Source organism: Aythya ferina, assembly GCF_964211825.1.
Source record: "Aythya ferina genome assembly, chromosome: 24".
Lineage (NCBI taxonomy): Eukaryota > Metazoa > Chordata > Aves > Anseriformes > Anatidae > Aythya > Aythya ferina.
In genome coordinates this window covers 6,438,835-6,462,621 of record NC_140322.1, presented here as the reverse complement: position 1 = coordinate 6,462,621, position 23,787 = coordinate 6,438,835, and the positions used below count along the sequence as shown (strand labels likewise).

Genomic DNA, 23,787 nt, shown 5'->3' with positions numbered 1-23,787 from the left:
CTCCTCACCCTGCTTCGTGCTGTCAGCAGTTTGCGAGCTGTCCCGGAGCTCCCCGCGGCTCTGAGATCCTTTTGTCCTCGGCCATCGCGTGGCCGGGATCGCAGCTGCCGGACATGGCTGCTTTCGGGTTTTTGGCAGAGCACGGTCTGAGGGGACCCAGGGGGAGCTGGGACCTGCTGGGCCGGGAATGCCAAAATCCAGCGTTTCCCGCGTGCTGCACGGAGTTCCGCCGCTCGCCAGGGCTCGGTGCTGGCCCACGTGGCTGTGCTCTGGCTGCCGGGGCCGATAAATCAGGGGGAATTGCTCGGTGCGTCGGCGGGGAGTCGCAGGCTGTTGCTGGTAATGAGTTCAAGCAGGGTGGCACCGGGGCTGCTCCTGGGCTGTGACCCGGACAGGACACCTCCTGGCTCAGTGCACGGCCAGCCCCACGGGGGATTGTGCACTTCCACACCCCACGTGTGCAGATCGGGGCCGTGCAGCGACCATTGGCTGCATCCAGCATCTGCTGCTGCTGCACCGGCGAGGCCTCGAGCATCCCTGGTGCGGGGCCGCCTGGCCGTGCTTGGGTCCGGGGGTTTTTGGTGCCACGTCCTGGGCTGGCAGCACTGTGCTCCGGCCCCAGGTGCAGGGTGCGTGCAGAGAAGCAGGCAGGGAATTAACAGGCTCGAGCAGCGACAGGCTCATAAATTTGGATTTTTTTTTTTTTTTCCCGAGTCTGTCAAACCTATGTCTGTCCCAGGGATGTAAGACAGCGTTTTATTGCTGCCTGCTTGATGGTTGTTCCCTTCTCCTCCGCTGCCGTGATTTATCTCTGCACTTTGCGCTGATTGGATTAGAAGTTTAAATGCTAAGGGTGCATAACAATATATTTTTCTTATTAATATTAAAAAATCATTATTGGATTTTTTATAGTTCTGTTTTGAATTGAATCCCCTTGCTTGATTTATTCTCTCTCCCAGAGTAGAATTTAATGCTAATAGGAACAATCATTGCTTTGTTTTGAATCTTTGACTGTTTGGAAAACTTTCCCTGCAAAGGGAAATTACAGCATTATTAAGAGTCCATTAAAAGAGGGTTTGCCCATTCCTGGCTATTACCTGCGAGCTGGAGAGAAAAAAAAAAAAAAAAAAAAAAAAAAACAACAAAAAAAAGCAAAGACAAAGAGTCTCTTCTGTAGGGCTTTCTGCTTACACCCTTCCCTAGGTGTAACGCAATTATCACGCCAATTATTGTAATCAGCTCTATTATGTTGCAGGTATTAATTGCAGGTCCCATCGGTTAGGTTTCTTGTGGGACGCCGTGCCGTGGACACGCACATCGCGGCTCAGTCTGACCCGGCCGCGTTGGCCTGGGCACAGGCGGTGCCGGGGGACTCGGCCAGCTCCGAGGGGCACCGGGTGGCAAGGGGACAGTGGGGCCAGCTGCCCGCTGGGCTGCAGACTTTTAAGACAGACGGGAGAAGCGCGGCAGCAGCCCCGTCCGATGCTTTTTGCTGCAGTGCCCACGGGCAGCGGGTGCTGTAGCAGTGCAGCGGGGAAGCTGTGGAGTGGTGCTGGAACCCCCTGCCCCAAAATTTGCACCCCAGACTCTGCCCCCTGCATGCTTTGTCCTGTGTCCCACTCCCTGCACCCCAAACCCTGCTGCGTGCACCCTGCATGCTTCGTCTTGCATCGTGCACCCCTATCCTGCACCTTTCATCTTGCATTGTGCACCCTGACCCCAAACCCAGCACCCAGAACCCTGCACCCCACACTCCGCACCCCACCTGCCCAGCCCTCCAACCAGCCATTGCCCCTTGCAAACTGTACCCACGCCCCTCGTGCAACCCGTACCTTGAACCCCCCTGTACACCCCACTCCCTAAACCCACACACCCCGAAACCCACCTGTGCTCACTGGGCACCCGGTCCCCGCACCCCACCACCCTCCTACCCATACCCAGCACACCCCATACCTGGAACTCATCTCCCACCACCTGCTCCTTGCTCCTGCCCACCCATAGCTCTGTTTTCCCGGTGCAGGGGGTGCTGGAGGGGACAGCTGGGACCTTGGGATGTGCCTGGGACACTTTGGTTGCACAGGGTCACTGCAGGGTGCATCAGCTGGGGGCAAGATCCTGTCCCCCCATGCCTGCTGTATCCTGCACCCCATCGCTCCTGGCCTGGACCATGCCCAGGGACCTGGGAGTGCGGTGCCACCCCCAGGGTGTGACAGGGTCCCCAACACCCCTGCCCACAGCCCCAGTGGGTGCGATGTGTTTGGAGACCATGGGGGGCCCCGTGCTGTGGGGATGCTGCTGCCGCTCCCGCTCACCCCGCGCTCCCACGGCGCACTGCCAGGCCTGCAGAAGAGTTTTTCCACCGCTGTGGCAAACGCGGGCAGCAGAACAGAAGCCCTCAGTGTAATGAGAAGATGCCAGACGGGTGCGTCAGAGCTGGGGCTGCTCGGGGCGAACCCAGCCCCGCCATGTGCCCTCCCTGACCCACGGCGGGGGCAGCCCTCCTGCGGCGCTGCCTGGAGAGGGGCCAGCCCCATGTGGCCAGGCTGCCTTCACCCCACGTGCAGGGGCGTCCCCCACCCCATTTCCATGCAGCCCTGATGCAGGCGCCGTGTCCTCAGGCGTCCTCCCCGCTCTCTCGGCCAGGCTGCGTGGGGATGCTGGCGCTGGCCTCTGCTCACCATCCCTGCATTTTTTCGTGGCTGTCCTGCTCTTGTTTTCAGTCTGTGGTGGAGCCTGAGCCTACTATTGAGAAGTGGCTGCGTGGGGCAGCTCCCGCCCAGGGCCCTGCTCTGGTTGTGGGGCCATGGGGATGGCAGCGGTGGGGGGCTGAGGACAGAGGCATGTGGGGTCCCCAGGGTGCACAGTGCAGTCCTGGCTGTGTCCCAGCACGTGGCCTGGCCCTGGCCCCAATTCTGCCTGTGGCTTCTCAGAGGAAGGGGGGACAGGATTTGGGCACCCCCAGCACAGGGTGCAGGGCAGGGGGGTGCAGGTCTGGGTTTAGGGGCTTGGGGAGATATGGGTCCTGTACCAACTGGTGTGGGTCACCCTGTGGCACCTGGGGCACGGCATGGGGAGGTTTGGGGTACGGCACCAAGCAGTGTGGGGTGCAGGGCTGGGAAGTGTGGGGTGCTGCTGCTATGGGGAGGCGTGGGGCAGCAATGGCCTCGGGGTCCCAGATGCTGTCCCCTGCCCTCCCCGTGGCACAAATCCTGCTCCTGCCTGCCTGAGCGAGCAGGACCAGGGGGCTCCTGTAATTATCGTGCGCTCTGAATAATTCATGGCCGTTCCCAACAAAGCCTCTCCCTGCCCCAGCTCCCCCTACACCGCCTGGCAAGCACCGGCTGGGGCCGGGGGTGCTGTGAAGGGCAGTGAGGTGGGGACAATGTCCCCAGGCTGTCTCCATCCCAGAGAGGTCCCCGTGGTTGTCCCCTCTCCTCCCTTCCTCCTTGTTACGGTGCTGCTGACAGTCCCCGGGGTGACTGGCACAGGGACTGGGCTCTTTGGGGGTCTTGGCACAAGCACTGAGCACCCTGAGCCGCCCCTGCAGGGCCGGGTTTGTGCCGGGGGGAGGCTGAAGCTGAGTTTTGGCTGTGGGGCCGGGGGGGCTCCTGGCACCGAGCATCTGCGAGGCTGGGAGCCGCCAGGGGTTAAATGAAATAAAGCCGGTGTGAAACTTTTGGCTCGGGAGCTGCAGGCAGAAAGTGCATTTGTAGCCGCAAGTGGCCGCCTTGAAGACAATCCAGATCTGTCTGGGAGCCGTCTGCTGCTAAAACCCTTTGATCCACTTACTCCTCCCCGGGGAGCTCCCTGCAGCGCTGCTGCTAATGCCCCCGTGGCGACAGGGGCTTAGCTGCCAGACGGCTGCAGGAAAGCCCCCCCCTGCCAGGGGGGCGGCAGCAGCAAAATGGGGAGAGAGGGGCTTCTGGGGGGGCAGGAGGGATGCCTCCAGGCTGTCTGCGAGGCTTGGCGAGGATGCTTGGTGCCAGCCCCATGAAGATTTTGGTGCCACACGAGCCCAGCGTGTCCTTGCACCTCCTGCACTGGCGTGCCGCGGGGTGCTCCCGGGGGTGTGGCTCCTTCACGTCGCCACCCCTGCACCCCTGGCAGGGCCCGTGGGGCAGCTGTGCCCCCGTGTTTGGGCTTTATCCTGGTGGGGTTGTGCCCGGCCTCACTGTGCCCAGCTGGCAGATGCAGGGATGGGGGTGTGGAGCTGGGTTTAGAGCCAGTTGGGGACCCTTTGCTGGTGGGGAGGCTTTTCTGAGTAGGAAAAGCAAATTTGGGTCAAATTTGGCCCATTTGCAAAAAAAAAAAAAAAAAAAAAAAAAAAAAAAAATAAAGAGAGAGAGAAAAGTGGCAAAGGGCAGAGAGGAGGCAGCCCCTGTGGGGTTGGATGGGATGGGGGTGGTTTGGGGCCACGCTTTGATTTGACTTCAGGAAGTGTGCAGAGAGCCTGGAGCTGCACCAGCTGCTGTGCATGACCTCATGTGGGTCTGGGGGCTTGCAGGGTGCACCCAGCCTCCCACTGGTCCCCGCTGCGGGTGGGCGACTTTTGGATGGACCCAGGGGGCCTGGAGCAGGATGAGGCCGTGGGCAGGAGCAGGGGCCCGGTGCTGCCTTCCCCCGCAGGGGCTGCAGCCGCTGGGCTCTGGCACGGTGCGGTGCTGCCCGCATTTTTGGAGATGCCGAGCATCCCCAGCGGCAGCACCTCCACCCCGAGCCTCGGAAAGGGGACGAGTGGCCGGGGATGGTCGCGGGGGGCAGGCGGCGGGGGGCCGGAGGTGTGAAAGGGGGCGACGGCCAGGCGAACAAAGGCTGCATTGAGCCCCGGCGCTTGGCTGCCCCGCCGGCAGCGGAGCAGGAGGCCGGCCAGGAAAAACAGGGCCGGGAGCGGGGAGCACATCGTGTCCCTGGCTGGGGCCGCCGCAGCCCTCGGTACATTCTGTAGTGGAGGAAGCTGGCGCGGGGACGCGCTGCCTCGCCGGCCAGCCCCGCACATCTGACCCCGGCGGGGCCACGGGCGCTGCGCCCTCCGACCATGCTAATTATCTGCTTAATGAGCCCCCCCCCCGAGGCCGGCCGGACCCCTTCTCCCACCCGCCCTGGGGGGCCGCAGGCTCCTCGCTTCTGGGTCACTGCAGGGGGAGGAGGGGGGGCGGCTCGCAGACAGCGAGCGGGCGCCGTGCCCAGGAATTCGAGGATGGTTTGCAGGCTGCTCTGCCCAGGCAGCAGCGTCTAATTCAATTAGAGCTCGGTGTCACGCAGCCGGGAGGCCGGCAGCGCGTGGGAGCGGGTGGGGGCCCCTGCGGGGATGGAGCCCGACTGAAGGGCTGCCAGGTCCCCCGGGAGACGCCCGGATGTCACCAGGCTCCCCCCCAGCCCCCAGCGGTCGGGGTCCCCGTGTCCCCCCACGGCCATCCCCTGGTGCGTGCTGGGCAGGAGCAAGTGGGTGGCATCGCCCTGGTGGCAGCTGCCTCCCCGCAGTGCTGGGGGAGTTTCCAGGGCTTCCCCCCCCTATCCCAGCCTCATCTTCCTCCTCCTCACTGCCCTTCCCCTCTCCAGCCCCCAGCTGCCCCACAACTGCCCCCCAGCCCTACTGCAGCGCTCGCCCCCCTCCTGCCCCACCATGCAGAACCCTAAAGCCCAAATTAGCGACCACAAGGGCTGGATGGGGCTGAAACCTGCGTGGTTCTGCCTCTCCCTGCACCCCGGGGCCTGCGTGCTCCTCGTGGCCCCGTTCTGGTTCCTCCTGTCCCTTTGCCAGGCATTTTGTCACCCCTGGTGCTGGTTGGCAGGCGGGCTGTGCCACACAGAGGCCGGGCAGGTTTCTGGGGTACTGTGCTCTGCAGAGCCCTGTCTGCACCAGGAACAGCCCCGAGGGCGCTGGCTCCTCCAGGTAGGCGAGGGGGACCTGGCCCCACTGCAGCACCCACGGCAGAGCTTGGGGCGGCCCCACGGGCCTGGGGCAGGGCCAGTGGCTCGGGCAGGCTCCGGCTGATGCAATTCTTGCTGTGGCAGGTAGCGCTGCCGAGCTCCTGCGGGAGCGGCAGGAGGGGAATTGTTGTGCTCCTGTTGCTCTGCAGCATCCCGCGGGGATGCTGCCGCCTGCCCAGGTGTGTCCGCATCCTGCTCGCGCTGCTGATGCTGTAGGTTCACCCCAGAGGGGAATTTCGGGGGCTCCTCTGGGGGAGCAAGTGTTGTGCACAGCTCTTCCCCTGCCCCTTCTGCTTTGCAGCGTCCCTGTGTGGCTGCGAGTGCAGCCCAGAGACTTCCCCGTGGATTTCTTGTCACCCTGTAGCATCTGGGGGGTGGCACCCTGCCTGGGGGGATGGCATGTCCCCACCCACATGCATCTGGGGTTTACAGCTGGGGAAGTTTGGGGCATCTGGGGAAATCTCGTCGTGTTCCTGGTACTTCTGAGCCCAGTCCAGGGATGCTGGGGGGTGGGAGCAAAGCCCCTGGCCGGGCACTGCGGGATGCACTGGTGCTGGGGGGCTTCGTGCAGGGGGACCCCCCTGTCACCCTCAGGTACCTGCGGGATGTCGCCGGCCCCGCCGTTTCCCTGGCAACAGCGATGGCATCCCGAGCACCTCGAGCAGAGTTCCCCTGCATCCTGCGATGTCATCAGCCGTTGCCCGGGCAACCCAGCATCCGCAGCCGGGCGGGCGGCGCGGGGAGCACCCGGCACAGCCCCAAAAGCAGGGCGAGGGGCGAGGGGTGAGGGGTGAGGGCCGAGGGGTGAGGAGCAAGGGGTGAGGGCAGTGCCCAGGCTGTGCCTGGGCTGTGGCTGTGGGGGCCGTGGGTGGCCATGGCCATGTGGTGGGGACGGGCTGGCAGGCCCCAGGGTTGTGTTTTTGGGACCCGGGGGGAAGATGAAGCACGTGGCCCGGCAGCGGCTCTGCCTCGTGCTTGGGAGTCCAGCAGCTTGGAGGTGGAAGGGGAGAGGTGGCTCAGGGACGTGGTGTCCATCCCGTGTCCCACCCCATGTTCCATCCTGGCACCGCTGGGCTTGTGGTGAGTTGGTGTTCCCAAATGGTGAAAAGCCAAAAGAGGCTGAAAAAAAGGCTCTGGGTCAATGGTGTTTCCCTTTTTGTGTTCACCGGTGTGCGCCTGCTTGCAGCCAGGTCTGGAGCAGCAGCCTCAGGGAGGGCACTGGGGGGCTCCATCCTCAGCTGCAAACCCCCCTCCAGAGCCCCAGGCTGGTTGTACTGGGAGGAAACTGGAGCCTATGGTGCTGCCCCCACCTTGCGCAGAGCGCCTGCACAACAAATGGCACAGGTCCCCGCTCTCATGGGGACACGGGGGGCCGTGAGCCCCCCGCCCGCCCCGGGCTCGGCAGCTGATGTGCATGGGGGAGGCCCCCCCCCCGCCGTGAGTAAGCGCGGGCTGGCGAGACCCCGGCGCGAGGAGCTGCGGGGGCGGCGGGGGGGCCGCAATTAGCAGGTGCAAGGCAAGCTGCTGCCGGGGGGCAGCTGAGTCACCGCAACGCACCGCCGGCTGTGCGCCTGTGCACGCACACGTGGGCGAGGGGGGGCCGGGTAGGGAGGGGATGCATGGGGGGGGGGTGTGTGCCACGTGGGGGTCTTGCCAGGGGCACACGTGCGTGGGGTGACGCAGTGACGTCCCGCTGCCAGTCAGTGACATCCCCGGCACTGGGGGTGACATCCCACCTCCCCGGGGCTGCTGGGGCCGCAGCGTCCCCATCTCCCTGTGGTCCCGCAGTGGCCTTGACCCGCCGAGGTGACATTGACCCGCCGAGCGTGTCGCCTGTCTCGTCCCGGCAGGATGCTCGCGGCAAGGGGGCTCTGGGACTCCCCCGGTGTTGCCCCCTCTCCCAGCAGGGGCTGCGTGCGGCTGGGAGACGCTCGATGTCCCTCGGGTCCCTGCGGCACAGCACTCGGTGACAGCTCACCCGTGCCACATTTGCCTGCCCCGTTCTGCCCATCCTGCGTGGGCAGCGGTGGTGGCATGGGGCTTTGTGCCCCCCATGTTCCACACACCGGGGGTAGCGATGGAAAAAAGGGAGATGTGGGGGTTTGGGGGGATGTACTTTGTGGTTTTTTTTTTGGTGGTGGCTACCTGCGGTGCTGCGTGTGCCGGTGTGGGCGTGGGGCTGGCTGGGCTGATGTGTGGTCAGGCTGGTGCAGGTGGGGGGGAAATGGGGCAGATGGGGCCGTGCTGGGGGTGCCGGCTGCAGCGGGGCTGCTGGTGACATTTTGCCTCCAGCTTTTCCACCGCTCTTTTCTGGAGCCCTGTCACCGGCTGGGGCCGCAGCCAGCCCGCAGGGTGCCGGGGCTGTGACGTGCAGCAGGCGGAGCTGGGCAGGGAGCGGGGACAGGACGGGGGCGGCGGGGACAGAGCAGGGGGACCCGGCACTGCCACTGGCTGGGAATTGCGCATGATTTTCACAGACATTTGTCAAATAGGGACTTCGTGCAGCATTTCACATTTCTGCGCCGTGCAGCCAGGCCCCGTGCCAAATGTTCTCTCCTCTAACCCAAAGGCTCGGCATCCCCAGCCCTCCCCTGCACACCCGTGGGGCTCAGACCCACACAGGTATCTGCTCCGGGCTCTTCAACAACCAGGTCATCTTAACAGGAATAAGGCTGGGGCACAGAATGTGTTTCACCAGGAGGGATCCAAGGCAGGGATGTCCCCGCAGCCCCAGCCACCTGCCTGGTGCCTATCTGCCGCAGGCTGACAGTGATGGTGATCCCAGTGCTCCCAGTGCTCCCAGTGCTCCCAGCTTGCTGGCAATCCCTGCTGGCATGGCCAAACCATCCCCTCGCCTCCAGAAGCAGGACATCAGGGGTGGTGCAGGAAGACACTGGGGATGGAGCAGGGTATTTGGGATGGAGCAAGGAGGATATCGTGATTGGAGCAGGACATTGGAAACGGTGCAGGGAGGACATCAGGGATGGAGCAGGAGGACATTTCGATGGACAAGAAGAAGGAGGGTTTGGTTCCGCAGGAGCAAGGACTTGCTGCTGCTCTGAGCACCCCCACCATGGGGGTCCCAGGGGACCAAGGGGCTGTGGTGAGGCCGGGCAGATGCAGAGCAGGGCAGGCTCCCTCCTGTGGGTCCTTGGAGACTTGTGTGCCCTGGTGCATGGCCCTGTGCCCAGCTTCCTGGGCCACCTTTGAGTGCAGTCCAACTCCGGAGTATATCACAGCCCAGAAAGCAGGAACACCGCATGGCTGGGTCCTGTGGTTCCCTTGGGAGAACCCCCAAAATGTTTTTTTTTTTTTTGGGGGGGGGGGTTGCAGCTCTGTCCCCAGCCAGCTGCGCCCTGGTACCTGGCTTGGGGGCAGCCAGTGGGGAGTTGAAACGATACCCGAGGAAAAGGGAGCGTGGCTGCTTTAATTATTTGGCTGCGGTAAGAACTTGGTGTGGAGGAAATTGAACCCAGGGGAAAAAATACTGTAATTTCATGCAAAAATTACATGGCAGCTCCGTGTGATTTACTGCAGCTATTTTGGTGGCCAACTCTGGGGTGTAATTAGAGTATTACTGGATAAGTGGCTGATGGTGGAGAGGGTCTTTCCAAAGCGTCCCAGCTGGTGTGGCGCGATGGAGGGGTCCGGGCAGGCCGGGGCTGGGGCGCTGGTGGGGACGCAGCAGCCCCTGAAGGCTGGGAGCCTCGCTGCCTCCTGCAGGAGGCAGGCGCCGTGCATGGCATCCCTGGTGGTGCCGGCGCCCTTGGGACCCCGGAGGGAGGCACCGGGGCTTCTCCAGCTCTGGGGAGTCTTGTTGTGGGGTGAAAGCATGGCTCTGTGTGTTGGGTCCCTGGGGGAGCAGTGCTGGTGGGATTTCCCAGCGTGTGGAATTTGTGGGGTGCCGGGGGAGGATGTGGTTTGCTCTGGGGCTGGCTTGGTGCCATGTGTGGGACTGGGTGGGCAGCACTGCCAGGGGGATACAAAGGGAGTGTGGCCTGACCCCGTGCCCGCCCCATCACCTGCAGCCACCCCTGCTGCTGCTGCTCACCCCACAGCATCACCGCGGGACTGGGCTGCATCCTGTGGGCACGGACCCACAGCCAGGGCTCAGAGACACACCTGGGGGACCCAGCCCTGCACCAGCCGCCCTGGGAGCACCACATTAATTATCCAAGTCTGTCCTGCGGTGATCTAACGAGCCCTCAGGGAACGCACAGGGCGGCCCCGAGGTGCTCGGAGATCAGAGGTGGTGCAGCAGCGCAGGATGGTGGTGGTGCAGGTTCCTCCCTCAGCATGCACCGCAGCAGAGCCCAGCAGTGTAGGGATGGTCCCAGCAGCATGGGGGCTGTTTTGGCCCCTCCTGGCCTCAACACACCAGGGAGAGGCTGTGGCTGGAGGAGGAAGTGGCCCTGGGAAGGCCCTTGGTGGGTTTTGGGTCTGTTCCAGGAGAAGCCAAAGGAGGAGTGGAGCACACCCTGGGCCGGGCTGCAGGAGCTGCCCTGGGGGGGTCACCTGCTCACTTGGACCCTTTGGGTGGCAGCCGGGGTGGGCTCAGCTTCCTCTGTGCCTGCCTTGGCTGAGGCTGGGTCCTCCCTGTCCCAGCCCTGGGCAGCTCCTGGGCAGCTCCACCAGTCCCAGGGCACCCCCGCATGCATCCCCAGGTACCCTCAGCCCCACATTCGGGCACCCGGGCGCTGCCTCCAGCATCACCTGGCGCTGTCCCCTTGCACCCGGCCTTGTCCCCTGAGCCTCATCCCCGAGCAGGGAGGATGCTGGCGCTGTGCTTGTGCCCTGGGGGCAGCGGGGAGAGACTGCCCCACCACAGGGGGCTCTCAGCGCTGGGGACGAGGTGGGGGCACGGGGAGGATGCTTTTTGGAGGGGGCACGGAGCGGCAGCAGCTGGCTAAAATAAAATAAATCGGCTGCCATGGCGACGGACACACTCCCACCGCACAACTCGTAGCAACCAGCTGTTTGGCAGCGGCGGTAACCAGGGCTGGGAGGGGGATGCGCGGCCGCCCCATGCCTGCCTCCCCTGCTGCCGCCACTGCCGCCGCAAGGAGCCTCCCGTGAGGAGGCTGGCAGAGGCCGACCTGCCCCCTGCTGCCCCCACATCCCCTTTGGGCAGCCCTGGTGTGAGGGAAGGGCCAAACCCAGCAGCCTGTGCTGTTTATCCAGGGTTTGGCACCCGCCTGGGGGGCTCTGGCACCCGCCCGGGGCTCCCAGCGTGTCCCCACGCTGCGTGGAGGCTGCTGCCGGAGGCTGTGGGGCAAACGCTGGGCATGGGGGGCAATTGGGGGTGGGTGGGGGCCATGGCTGGGTTTGGGTCAGTGCCTTCTCCTGATGGTTTGAAAATAGCTGGCACCGCTCATGGCCAGGATGGGAGGGAGGCACGGAGCCAGCCACGAGGCTCAGGCCATGCCAGGCCCATGGGGTAGCGAGGGGGGCACAGCAGGGCCAGTGGCTGGCCCCCCCCCCCAGCCCCAGCTGCCCCTCTGCCCCCCTCCCCCCAGGGGTGATTAGCGGCCCCTAACAAGATGCCGGCCGGGCTTCGCCTGACATCCTTGCACTTCCCATAACACGGGAGGCAGGCAAGGCCCAACGCCAGCCGCACTCATGGCCTCCAGGCTGCCGCTGGCCTCCTCACATGTCAGCCACCTGCGTCAGAGGGCTGGGGATGGCCGCGGCCCGTCACGCCTCTAATGGGCGCCTGCTTCAATTAGCAGCAGTCAGCCCGGCTCTGCTCAGCGGTGCGCTGACCCGAATTCGCTCGCCTCCGCTCGGCAGCCGCCGGCGAGACCCCCGTGGTGGGCGGCTGCCCCCGCACGGCGTGGGGCTCCCCAGGGAGGCTGGCGGCCTCGCTCTGCCCCCCAAGTGCCCTTCCCGGGGGTGCCCTTTCCCCCCTGAGCCCCCCCTGCCCTGCCCGGCTGCAGGAGCAGTGCTCGGGGGAAGGATGGGCTGGGGAGGGCCCTGGGTCCCCATGGGGGTGTTGTGGGGCGTTGCAGGGGGTGGCTGTAGGGTGCTATAGGATTCTGCAGAGACAGCTGCGGGGCACAGCTTGGGGTGCTGCGGGGCAGCATCAGGGGCTGGCTGTGTGGCTGTGGGGCAGCTGGCAGGGGGTGCTATGGGGCAGTAGTGCCGGCTGCTATGGGGCAGCACGGAGCACGTGCAGCCACACCGCTTCCCACCCGATGGGGGGCTGCCGGCTGCCAGCGGGTGGGCACTGGGAGAACGGGGCAGAGGCTGGAAAATTCCTTATGGAAGAAGGGAGCAGTGACAGGGGTGGTGTCCCTGCTCTGTGCCGTCACCTAGCAGTGCTCAGTGGCAGGAGGTGCCGCGGGCACCGGGGGCGCAGCCACCCCCTGGCACACGGCGCTGCCGCACCGAGCCGCTGCCATCTGCTCGCCAGGCAGGCGTGGGCTGCGCGCGGGATGCGCCGCAGCGGTGCCAGGGCTGGTGGGCTGAGCGCAGGGGCTGTGCCCACGCTGGGGCAGCGGGGGGCACGGTGACATTGGTGGCAGGCAGTGGGGCTTGGCTGTCCCCAGGGGACGGTGGCAGGAGATTGGTGGCTGCCCAGGGCATAACGGTGCCTCAGTGCTGGTGTGGGCTGTGCTGTCACCCGTGGGAGGACGATGCCTTGTGCTGCTGTCACCTGGCAGCGAGCGCCCTGTGCCACCTCCAGTCTCTCCGTCACCCCTGCGTGGCATCCCCCCCGGGACAGGGCACCATCAAGGCTGTTGGCAGCCTCTGCCCCTGCAAATATTTCCTCCAATACTGGCAATTTTTGTGTGTGAGGAGTAAATAAGCATCAATTAACCCCCGGAGTCACACTCATGCTGCCGGAGAGCGGGTGGCAGAGTGCTCGTTAGTGGCCCTACACTGCTTCCTCCCAATAGCCTTTGTGCGAGGCCCCGCCAGGCACCGGGCTCATTAGTGGGCTGCAGCTGCAGACAGGGCAGATGTGGCCAGTGTGTGGGGCCACAGGAGGGTGCAGGACATGCAGGACAGGGCTGGATTTGGGGTTTTTGTGGTGTTGGACTTTTGAGGTTTTGCTCAGAACGTCCCCAGGTGATGGATGGAAGGGTGGCAGGCCAAGGGACAGTGCTGGGGACAGCACACAGGAGCGGGAACCGTGGCAGGGACAGGGCAAGTGAGCATGTTGCAGATGAGCCCCAGTTTGCCTGAGCTCTTGGCGCAAACTCGCAGGTGGCTCCAGAGAGGTCCCTCGGATGCCTGCTGCCCAGCTCTCCATGGGGGAAAGTGCCCAAAATCTGCTCTTGACCCCAAAGTCAGCGAGTTGGGGTCCTGCAGGGTGGGTGCCCCAAATGATATTGGATCTGGCCCTTCCCAGGGGCTTGGCACAGCTGTGGCATGGCTCAGGGTGCTGCAACGCAGCTGATGTCTCTGCTGGGTTTCCTGGGAGCCAAGTGTTGGCTCCCAGCGGCTCCTCCCTGGGACAGGGGATGGGGGTGTGGGGTGGCACCCTCGGCACTATGGGCCCTGCCTGGCAGTGCCAGCCCTGTGCCCAGCTGGGCCTTGTGCGCTCCTGCTCTCGCTTGGGTTGCACTTGTGCCATACCCTGTGCACCCCTGTGGGATGTCAGCCCCCCACACCCCCACACCCCAAAGCCTGCAGCCCCCCAAGGCTGGAGGGGTTGCAGGGCAGGAACAGGCATGTGGGCAGCAGCTGGGTGCTGGGGGTCCTTGCAAGGGGAGTCCCCCCCAGGTCTTCCCCAGCCCCCTGGGTTTTGCCGGGCACGGCCCCCCGCAGGCAGCCCCTGGCCGGTCAAAAGGACGCGGGGAAAACGCTCCCAGCGCTGCTAGATGCAAATTGCCAGTCGAGTCACTCATCCAGACAATGGGGTCCGGCTAATCCTTTTACAATGGGACTAATTGCTAATCAGACCGATTTCACACTGCCTGTTCCCCTGACAATGAGGCTCGGCGGAGAAGGGGGTGAGGATGCTCCAAGGGAGCACCCACCCGCCCCGGACCAGGGCACAGGGAGCAGCCCCGGCAGCCGGGCTCGGGGCAATGCAGCACTGGGGCAGCCCCTGGCATCGCCCCCCCCCGGGGTGCACAGGGCTTGGGGCTGCCTGCAGCGTTTGGGCAGCGAGGTGCACAGCCCAGGGCGCCTCCTGCTCCTCCAGGCTGCTGCCCGAGATGGCAGGGGCCTGCTGTGGCTGGGGGGAGCCCTGGCATGCTGCGGATGAGCTTTGGAGATGGGGGGTCCCTGCCCTCTGCCGTGGGGCTGTTGGGGGGCAGGATGCTGAGCCTTGGCGAGGGGCATGGGGTGTTGGATGTGCAGGGGTGTAGCTGGCACATGTGGGGACAGGGAGGGGGCGCAGGCTGGGCAGGGAGGTGATACAGGACAAAGCAGGGCAGAGCAGTGCAGGTGGGGTCCCTGCGAATGGCATTGGCCTTTGTATGCACCCCTGCGCCCTGCCAAAACCTGCCAGAGCCCCGGTACGCCCCAGGCAGGTGCTGACATGAAGGCTGCTGGCCCTGCAGGCTGCGATGTCCCCTGCATGTCCCTGCCCCGCTGAGCCCCACGTTTTGGGGCAGGCGATCAGGCCCAGGGCTGGGTGCTGTGGGTGGCAGTGGGGTGGCAGGGGCAGCGGGGTGGTGGCAGCAGCTCCCTGCCCACCGCTGCTAATCAGCTCCTGCCTGCCCCTGCCCTGCGCCCTGCACCCAGGGCCTGGCGCGTTGGGGTGCTAATGAGGAGAGAGCCGGACTCGCTGTGCCTCGCGATTAATTGCTGCTGTCTTTTGGCTCTTAATGAAGCTCTGCTGCAGAAGAGGCAGCAGCCTCACCTCCTCTCCCCCTGCCAGCCTCCTCCCTCCAGCCAGGTCCCTGCCTGATGCCAGCCTGGGCATGGGTGGTGCAGGTGCCCCTGGGGGTCCTGCCCTGAGCTGAGAGCAAGAGGCAGGCAGGAGCTGGGGAGGAGGCTGGCCCCGTGCTGACTGTCCCCCATGGCCAGCTGAGAGGAAGGCAAGGACCCCAGAAATTGGTCCCTGTCCCTGCTCTGTGCAGGGCAGTTGAGGGCTGCTACATCACCTGCATGGCAGGGCAGAAGCAGGGCCGTTCTTGGCCCCCTGGGAGCATCCAGCTGGTCCTCCTCCCCAACTCCAAGTGTCCCCATCCTCAGGTGTCCCTGTCCCCAGGTGTCCACACGTGCGTGCGAGGTGGCACCACGGGGCCAAGCTGGCTGCTGGCTCTGCAAACCTGGTGAAAACCACATGCTCTACTGTGGTCCCCTGCAGCTTGCACTGCGGTGCGGTTACACGGAGGGGAGCTTGGGCCATCAGGTGTCCCCAGGGAGGGGCAAGAGGGGCAGGGGGAGCTCTCTCTGCCCTGCTCCCTTTGCTGCAGCTGGAGGTGCTGGTGGGTGGTGGGGGCAGCCACTGCCGCGTCCCAGCCTGTCCCAGAGCTGTCCCAGCCACCGCCTGCCCCCTCCCCAGCTGCGCGTGGGGCCATGCAGGAAGGGGTTAATGGCTAGCCCATACCTGCAGTTGCATTTTAAAGATGTGAAATTAAAGCCCGTAATTTATTCTCCCCACACACGAAGGAGCAATTAGTTCTAAACACGGCTTAATCAGTCAGCGCGAGATTGATTTCTGTAGACTTGGATTTGGTGGCTGCTGGCGAGGAGCCAGCCTGGGAGCAATCTCCAAATAAATGAAGTGCAGAGAAGTAAGCCATTACATAATATGATAGATGAGGCTGGAGCTCACTCGCCTCTTCATTAGTATTCCACTGTACGCTGGCGACGGCACCAAACTTTCTCCCCAGCACCTTGGTTCCTTCCCCCTCCGCATCCCTCTGTCCTCCTGGGGAAAGCAGGGAGCTGCAGCGGCTCCCTGGGGGCTGCAAAGATCAGCACGTGTCCTTGGCCCCTCTCCTCCCCTGCCCGGCACTAGGAAGGACCCAGGACCACCCAACCCATCACCCCGAGGGGCTGTGGATGTAGGCAGAGCGTGCCCGTGGGGATGAAGCTGGGCTTGCAGAGCCCCCCCACTGTGGCACCAGTGCCTCTCAGAGCTCACTGCTGGGAGCGGGCTCGGGCAGGGTGCAGGGGGCTGGCACCCAAGGGTGTGCACCCGGTGGAGGGCATCCCCGATGGAGCTGGTGGAGGTGCAGGGTGTGGGGTGGTGGGGGCAGCAGGCGGCTGCTGCTGCTGCTCCCTGTGGGCTGGGAGTGCTGCTGGGCTCTGCTGGGCACGTGGGTGGTGGGGGCAGGAGGGATGGAGAAGAGAGGAACCCCTGCATGGACCTCGCTGTCTTCGGTGCAGAGCGGGGCCTGAATCTGCCCCTGCTGCAGCTGCCTCTGCCCCTCTGGCCCAGACAGCCCCAGGAGATGGAGCCCTTTCCCCCCCACCCCCCCCTCTCAGCTGCCCTTGCCCCCGGCCACGTCTGACCGCCCCCTCTGCTTGTGTCCCCGCAGAACTCCATCCGGCACAACCTGTCCCTGCACACCCGCTTCATCCGCGTGCAGAACGAGGGCACGGGCAAGAGCTCCTGGTGGATGCTGAACCCCGAGGGCGGCAAGACAGGGAAGACGCCCCGGCGGCGGGCGGTCTCGATGGACAACAACAGCAAATTCCTGCGCATCAAGGGGAAGGCCAGCAAGAAGAAGCAGCTGCAGGTGACACAGGAGCGCGGGGAGGACAGCCCGTCCTCCCAGCAGGCCAAGTGGTCGGAGAGCCCCGCGTCCCACGCCAGCGACGAGTACGATGCCTGGGCGGACTTCAGGACGCGGGCCAACTCCTCGGCCAGCACGCTGAGCGGGCGCCTCTCGCCCATCATGTCCAACCACGAGCCCGACGAGCTGGAGGAGGACGATGGCACTCCGTCCTCCCCGCTGATGTACCCCAGCCCCTCCAGCACCATGTCTCCTTCCCTGAGCGCCCGCTGCTCTGTGGAGCTGCCCAGGCTGACCGACCTGACTGGCACCATCAGCCTGAACGAGAGCCTCGGGGAGAGCTTGCTGGAGGACCTGCAGGACGGCTACAGCATGAGCCCTTCGCAGCAGCTGCCCCCGGCCGCCCTGCGGCAGCGGAGCTCCAGCTTCACCTTCAACTCCAAGTGCTCCAGCATGGGGGCTGCCACCAACACATACTGCGGGACCATCTACAGCCAGCCAGCCATGAGCCTCATGCGCCGCCTGCCCATGCAGACCATCCAGGAGAACAAGCAGGCCACCTTCTCGCCCGTCAGCTCCTACAGGAACGCCTCGCTGCAGGACCTGCTCTCCTCCATCTCCTACGCGCACAAGGAGAGCATGGTCCCGGGGGACCTGCCCTTGCCGCAGGCTGGCCCCATGGTGCCGGCCCGTGGCCACAGACAGACCCCGCTGCTGTGTGGCGGCGGGGAGCAGGGCTTGTCCTCCTACCCAGCCCACTCGGCCTCGCTCATGAAGAGCAGCGCTTTGTACCACCCGTCACCAGCCAGCCACCACCCTGCGGTCAACACCAGTGCCTTAGCCAATCCTGTCAGCCTTATGAGCCTGCCCAGTGACACGTGCAGCATGACGGCCATGCCGCACCACGGGCACCTGCATTCCTACGCTACTAACCAAGGGGCACACATGAGCTTGCTGGATTCGCTGCAGGGCCCCTACCCGGGGGCCGTCCACCCCCCCGTGTTGGGCCAAGACAGGTTCCCAGCAGACCTGGACCTGGACATGTTCAACGGGAGCCTGGAGTGTGACGTGGAGTCCATCATCCTGAATGACTTCATGGACAGCGACGAGATGGACTTCAACTTCGACTCGGCGCTTCCGCCGCAGAACGCGCTCAACGTGCCCGTGTTGCCCGGGGGCCCGCAGCCCACGAACCAGAGCTGGGTGCCCGGGTGATGCCCGCCTGGGCGCCCGCCACCAAGACGTCGCGAGGGGAACGCCGAGACAAACTTTTTTTTTTCCTTTCTCTTCTGCCTTTATTTGTTCAGATGGGCTAGAGCCATCGGGTCAAACTTGCGATGAAACACAAACCCTAGGGTCAAACGTTGAGACGGGGCAGGGGCCGGCCCCAGACGGGCACGGCGGCGCCAGGGGACACGGGGCAGGCAGGAGCGGTGGAGCCAGGCGGTCCCAGGGCGGGCAGGGCAGCGGGAGGGGAAGCCCTCTCCAGGGGGTTCGAACACCGGTGCCGGCTTGGCTCAGCCCTGTGCCGGAGGTCCTGGGGCTGGGTGGTGGAGCAGGGGCAGTTGGTGGTGCAGGGACCTGCTCTGTGCGCGTCATGTTCCAGAAGGGGACCCTTTTCTCAGAGCCACCTTAGGAAGCGAGTCCTCCAAGTAGAAGTGTCAGGAGAAGGGAGCCTGCCCCGGGCCGGGGAGTTCATCACCCCCAAAACACTTCTGGGGACCTGAGTGCTACCCGTGCGCCCAGGCCCCCTCCGCTGCTGCGCTTCTGGCAGGTTTGTCTACCAAGCAACAGGAAGGGTCAGTGATGGAGGGAAGGGTGTGCAAGCTGCAGCAGCACATGTGCACTGTGCAAGCCAGAGGTCATGCTGTAGTGCCACAGTTACACTGCAGTGCCGCAGTCATGCTGCAATGCAATGGTCATGCTGCAGTGCCATGGTCGTGCTGCAGTGCCATGGTTACACTGCAGTGCCGTGGTTGTGCTGCAGTGCCATGGTCACTGGTGTGGGCTGTGCCGCGGTGGCTGTGCCAGAGGACGTGCTGCTAGCCACGTGCCCTGTGCCAGCGCAGGCCAGGGGGAGTCACAGGGTCGGGGAGGGGGGCATATTTATTTGATTTCATGCACTCTTTTGCCATTGAGTTATTGCATTGGAAGGAAGGGTCGAGCTTAGGGAGAGGAGAGAGGCCAGGGGTAGTGTGTGCTCAGTGGGGGCCGCGCCCATCGCATGTCCTGGCTTGGCTCGGCTGTGGTGTTGGATGCTGGGGCCGTGGGCAGAAGCAGGAGGCGTGGTGTGGGTCACCCTGGCTGTGTTTCTGTCTGTGTGTGAGAGGGGGGACGTGGTGCCCACCCTGCCCTCACCTCCCCAGGTTCCCAGGCCAGTGTGACCCACACTGCTGGCCCCATGGGCAGTGCTCAGGGAGGTGCCATGGGGCTCACAGCTGGGACAGGAGCTCCTGGGGTCGTTACTGGCTTCAGGAGGAGCTCCTGCCCCAAGAGCTCGCTGGTGCTGGAGAGGTGGTCTGGGCAGACGGGCTGGAGGAGTCAGCAAGAGGTCAGCCCCGGTGCACCAGTCTACCAGGGGCTGGTGCTCAGTGGGGACAGGGACCACAATTCGAATGGAGCAAGGCTGAGCCCTTGGACCGCTGTGTCCTGCCCTGCTGAGCCCGGGGTTTCTGGAGGGGGGCAGCCAGGCAGGAGCACGGTCCAGGGGAGATGGAGGGGCTGGGAAGAGAGGGCAGTGGGAGCCGCTGCTCTGTCCCATGAGATTTGTCTTCCTCCTGGGCACTGCAGGCTCTCTGGTACACCATGCCCCTGGGAAGCAGCGAGGGCTGCTGTGCGGAACCAGTGCGTCTTCCCAGCCCGGCTCTTCCCTTCCCACCGCGGTGTCGGTGCTGGGTCCCACCAAGCCACAGGGACAGCACGGCTGCTCGGAGCTGGGGCAAGGGGACCCGTGGGTGGGCACCCCCTGCTCCTCTCCTGGCCCTGGGTCTGTGGCAGAGCGTGCGAGGGGAGCCCCACGTGCCACCGCTCACCTCCGCCCTGGGCACACAGCGGGCATAGTCTCTAAAGACATTCTTACAGGTTAATTAATTATGTTTACATTATTTGATCATGTACAGAATTTAATATATTCTATTATATATAATCTTTCTTGAATGCTTTTTTAAAAAGAATTATTCTTTGGGTCAGGATCATTCGTTTTATACACCACCTCTTGTTTCAGGCGTATTTAAATCATCAGAAACCAATTGCGATTGCAAATGGCTATTTAGTACCCAGCCCCCCAGCTCTGCATGGGGGTGTGAAGGAGCTGGCGAGGAGAGGCAGGGAAGGCACTGGGGCTGCCATGGGAGAGAGTGGGGGTCCTGCCCTGTGTGCCCCCCGAGCAGGGGAGAAACAGGGGGGGTGTCTGCATGATGGGCACACCCAGCAGCTCACCAGCACCCGGCACGCGGGCGTTTGCAGGCGGGGGTGCCCGTACCCAGGGACCCCCCCTCCACACCAGCAGGAAGAGAAGAGCCCCCAGCCCCGGCCCTGCTCGCCTCCCCCTGCCCCGCGGCGCGGTGGCCCCGGGCGTGCACCCCCGGGGCAGGTCCCATTGCGAAGCTGTCTTTGTGGTTCGTGACCGTGGGGTTGTCGTGTGTGCGGTGGAGTCGTGTTGGTAAGCGTCGTGTGTACAGTCGTTGTGCGGTGCGGTGCGAGGGACAGCAGGCGGCGGGGAGTGGGGCCCCCAAAAAGCAACCTGGGGAGGGGTGGGCAGGAGCTGGGGGGCTCTGGGTGGAGGGGATGGGGATGGGCTGGACCTGGGTGCTTGGACCACGGCGTGGGGGGAGCTGATGATGCCCATGGGGCCGGCAGAGCCCTGGCGAGCCTGGATGCTCCCAGCACCCCCCTGCCTGTGCTGCTGCCGGATGGAAATCAGGGCTGGGTTTCACTCTGGAACCTCCACCAACAGCTCCCCAAGCACCAGCCCATCGCCTCCCACCTCGCCCAGCTCCAGCCCTCCCCCCCGCAGCCCCTCCTGTCCCCCAAGCCCCGTTCGTGCCCCACGGGACAGCCCATGGGGCAAGGAGCACCCGCTGCTCCTGGCCCTGCACCCACCGAGCCCCAGCCCTGCCTGGAGCCAGGAGCCGGCATCGAGGGGATGCTGGGGGGGGGGCCCACCGGTTTGCTTCATACGGCGGCTTCGGTCCGTCCTTTCCCTCGTATTTATAACTGTACAGACTGGGGGGGAGGGTCTCTGACAGGCGTCATCTCTCACCACGCATCTATCGTAGGCAATGGTAACTTTCTTGGTTGTGCTATTAGAGTTTGTGTATGTGGCAATGTAAAGAACTGTGTATAGTGCATTGTACAGCATATTTTCATGAATAAAATTGTTTTAAATATTACAAGGCTGGGCTGCTGGCTTCGGTGCTTGCGTGTGTCTGGGCTGGGATGGCGGGGACTCTGCTGGACCGGAGGGACCTGGGGACACCCACAGAGAAGCCGTGATGTCTGCAGAAGCAGGGCTTGTCCCCCTGCTGGGCTCTGGGGGGTCCAGGCAATCCTCGCTGGCCAACGCCTCTGGAGATACTCCTTGGCAGCCTGCAAATAGATCCATTTACTGAATGTGCCAATATTTTTTGAGGCTAGTGGCCAGCTGCAGCGTCATGGCCAGCCCTGCCCTGCCCAGGGCACAGGGATGCCCGCGCCGTGCACCCACTGCCCTTTTGGAGGTTCCCTGGGTGCAGCCCCAGAAATCCCCTTCTGTGCAGCTGCCTGGGCTGTTTGGGCTGGAACATCCCCTTCAGTGGGTGAATTCATTTCCTGCCCCAGGAAAAATTCCTGAAACTTCCCAAGTGGATGCAGCTCCTGGTTTTGGCAGTGATTTAGGGTCTTGGGGCAATGTGTCTCAGTTCAGGGGTGGGTCTTTGCTCCCAGACCCCTCAGCTGTTCCCAAAAGCAGGACTCAGCCACCCGAGGGGCTCCTCACCACTCATCCAAGCAGGCTGGAGAAGCTTAAACCCATCCGAGGGTCTCTCAGAAGCCCAAAGCAGAACATTGCCGCTGAGCCAAGAGGTCCCCTCCAAAACCCCATGCCCGTCCTCCTCCTGCAGATTTTCAGGTGGTTTCTCCATGGGCTGTGCAGGGAGGGCAGCACCTGGGGACCAAGGAATGGACCAGGCCTCCTGGACCCCTGCTCCGAGTCCCTGAGCCAGGTGACATTCAGCCACCCCCACTGGCTGCTGGTTGAGCATCTTCCACTCTGCTCTGGTGGGTCCGGTGTTGTCCCCAGCTCACAAGCTCCAGCACAGCACGCAGTGCCACCCTGGGGACCCGTTTGTCACACGGGGCTGAACGGCTGGGTGGGCATGAAGGAGCAGACCCGTGGTGTTATCTGGGGGGCACATGGGGCTGCGTTCTTCTCACAGCTTTCCATAGGAAACTGCTTGAGGCAAAGCTGCCCAGCGTGCCCCATGAGGAGCCCTGCACTGCAGCTCCCGGTGCCCACTGAAGGCATCCGCAGGGGTTGCAGGGCCTGGTGAGGATGTGGTGGTGGCCGTGAGCCAGCCGGTGCAGGTCTCTGCCAGGCAGGGGGAGCTCAGCAGTCTGCAGGAGCAAGGGGCTCCAAGGCCAGAGCAAAACTTTGGTTCAATCCTGATCCAAACCAAAGTCCACCAGGACCGAATGCCCAAGCACAAGCTGCCCTGGTGTCCCGTGGAGTGCTGCAGCACCTCCGCGTGCTGCGAGAGGTGAGGCTGCCCTCCAGCACCACTCTCCCACTCGTGCACAAGGGATGGGGACTCCAGGGGTGCCCAGCAGAAGCGCGTGTCAGAGGCACAGCACCAGCTCCTCCATGTCACTGGTGCTCCTGCTGCTCCAGAGACACAAAGCCAGGATGCACCTTCACCACGAGCAGCACCTTCACCCTCGGGCTGCCAGCCCCAGGGTCCCTGCCTGGATTTTGCAGCATGGTTGGACCCCAGCGGGCGCTGCTGGGATCCTGGCATCCAGCGGGACCTGCCAAGGAGAAGAGTCCCCCGTGGGACCATGCACAAACTGGGAGCTCTCCAGCCCAGTATTGCCTCACCCGAAGCCCCCACATTTTCATAGCCTTGTGAGGAAACTTCACGCTGTGCCCAGGTGCCCTGCTGCTGTTACCTGTGTCCTCAGTGAACCCCACTACCTCAACAGGGGAACTTCTAAACCCAGTTTTTTAAAAAAAAGGGAAAAAAAAAACACACACAAAAAACAGGAAGAAAGACATCAGCTTGGTTTGACAGGATCTATTTTCCATAAATCCCTGTTGATTGGCATTAATTATATCACCCTTTCTGATTTGTTATTCATTGCATTCCATATCAGCCGTCCCATTATTTTGCCTGGGATCAATGTCAGGATGACAGACCTGTAATTACCTGTGTCGTCCTGTTTCCCCTTTTAAAATATTGGGCCAACCTCCACTTTTCTCCCAGGGCCCTGGAAACCCCCGTGTGCCTGGCATCTTACCAAAACTCAACGGCAGTGCAGAAGCCAACGCCTCTGGGTGGTGGCTTCCTCCCTGCAAGGCTGATCCCAGGAGCACCCCTGGTACCTCTGGCATGGCACGTGGGGATGCAGCCAGCTACCACACAGGTTTAGGAAGCCAGCTGATGATGCCCTGGTGCCCTGGCTGTGGCTGTGGCTTCCCAGCCAGGAGCTCAAAGCCCTGCTGCAAACGGAGGGGCCGCTGACCACGCACAGTCCCTGGCAGGACACAGCAGTCCCCTCTCAGGCTATGGATGATTTCCATCTGGCTGTGAAGATGCTCTGCACATGTCCCACCCCCTGTCTTGCTCTGGGGCTTGGGAGGAAATGCTGGAGGAGGACCACGAGCAGCTGCACGGCCCTGAGCTGGGAGCAGCTGCAGGCAAGGTGCTGGCGGCGCCCGGCTCCCGCGGCTGTGGCAGGGGGGAGCTGCGCCCACGGCTGCAGGGACCACGGCTCCGAATGCTCTCCTCACGTCCTGGTCTGCAGGGACCACCATGGAGACCCTCAGCCAGGATGGACCTGGGGTGGACATGAAGAGCACAACAGATGGCAGTGGGTTGGGTGGGATTTAAGCCTGAGCGGGATTTAAGCCCAGGGTCATGAGGAGGAAAGCTCTGGGGATGGCGAACAAGGCTGAGAGACCAGGAGCTAACCCACCTGCTGATGTGGCCACTGCACACACATCTTCCCCGGCTACCCA

General features: G+C 63.8%; 1 protein-coding gene across 2 annotated transcripts in view; it reads left to right on the top strand.

Annotated features, from left to right (window-relative positions):
• FOXO6 (forkhead box O6) overlaps window positions 1-20,957 on the top strand; it is a 28,818-nt gene extending 7,861 nt beyond the window's left edge. For both annotated transcript variants that reach the window (XM_084496825.1, XM_084496826.1), the window contains one exon: window positions 16,377-20,957. In XM_084496825.1, the coding sequence (XP_084352951.1) occupies window positions 16,377-17,789 (1,413 nt within the window). In that variant the 3' untranslated portion in view covers window positions 17,790-20,957. The remainder of the gene's footprint in view (window positions 1-16,376) is intronic.
• Window positions 20,958-23,787: the final 2,830 nt, after the last annotated feature.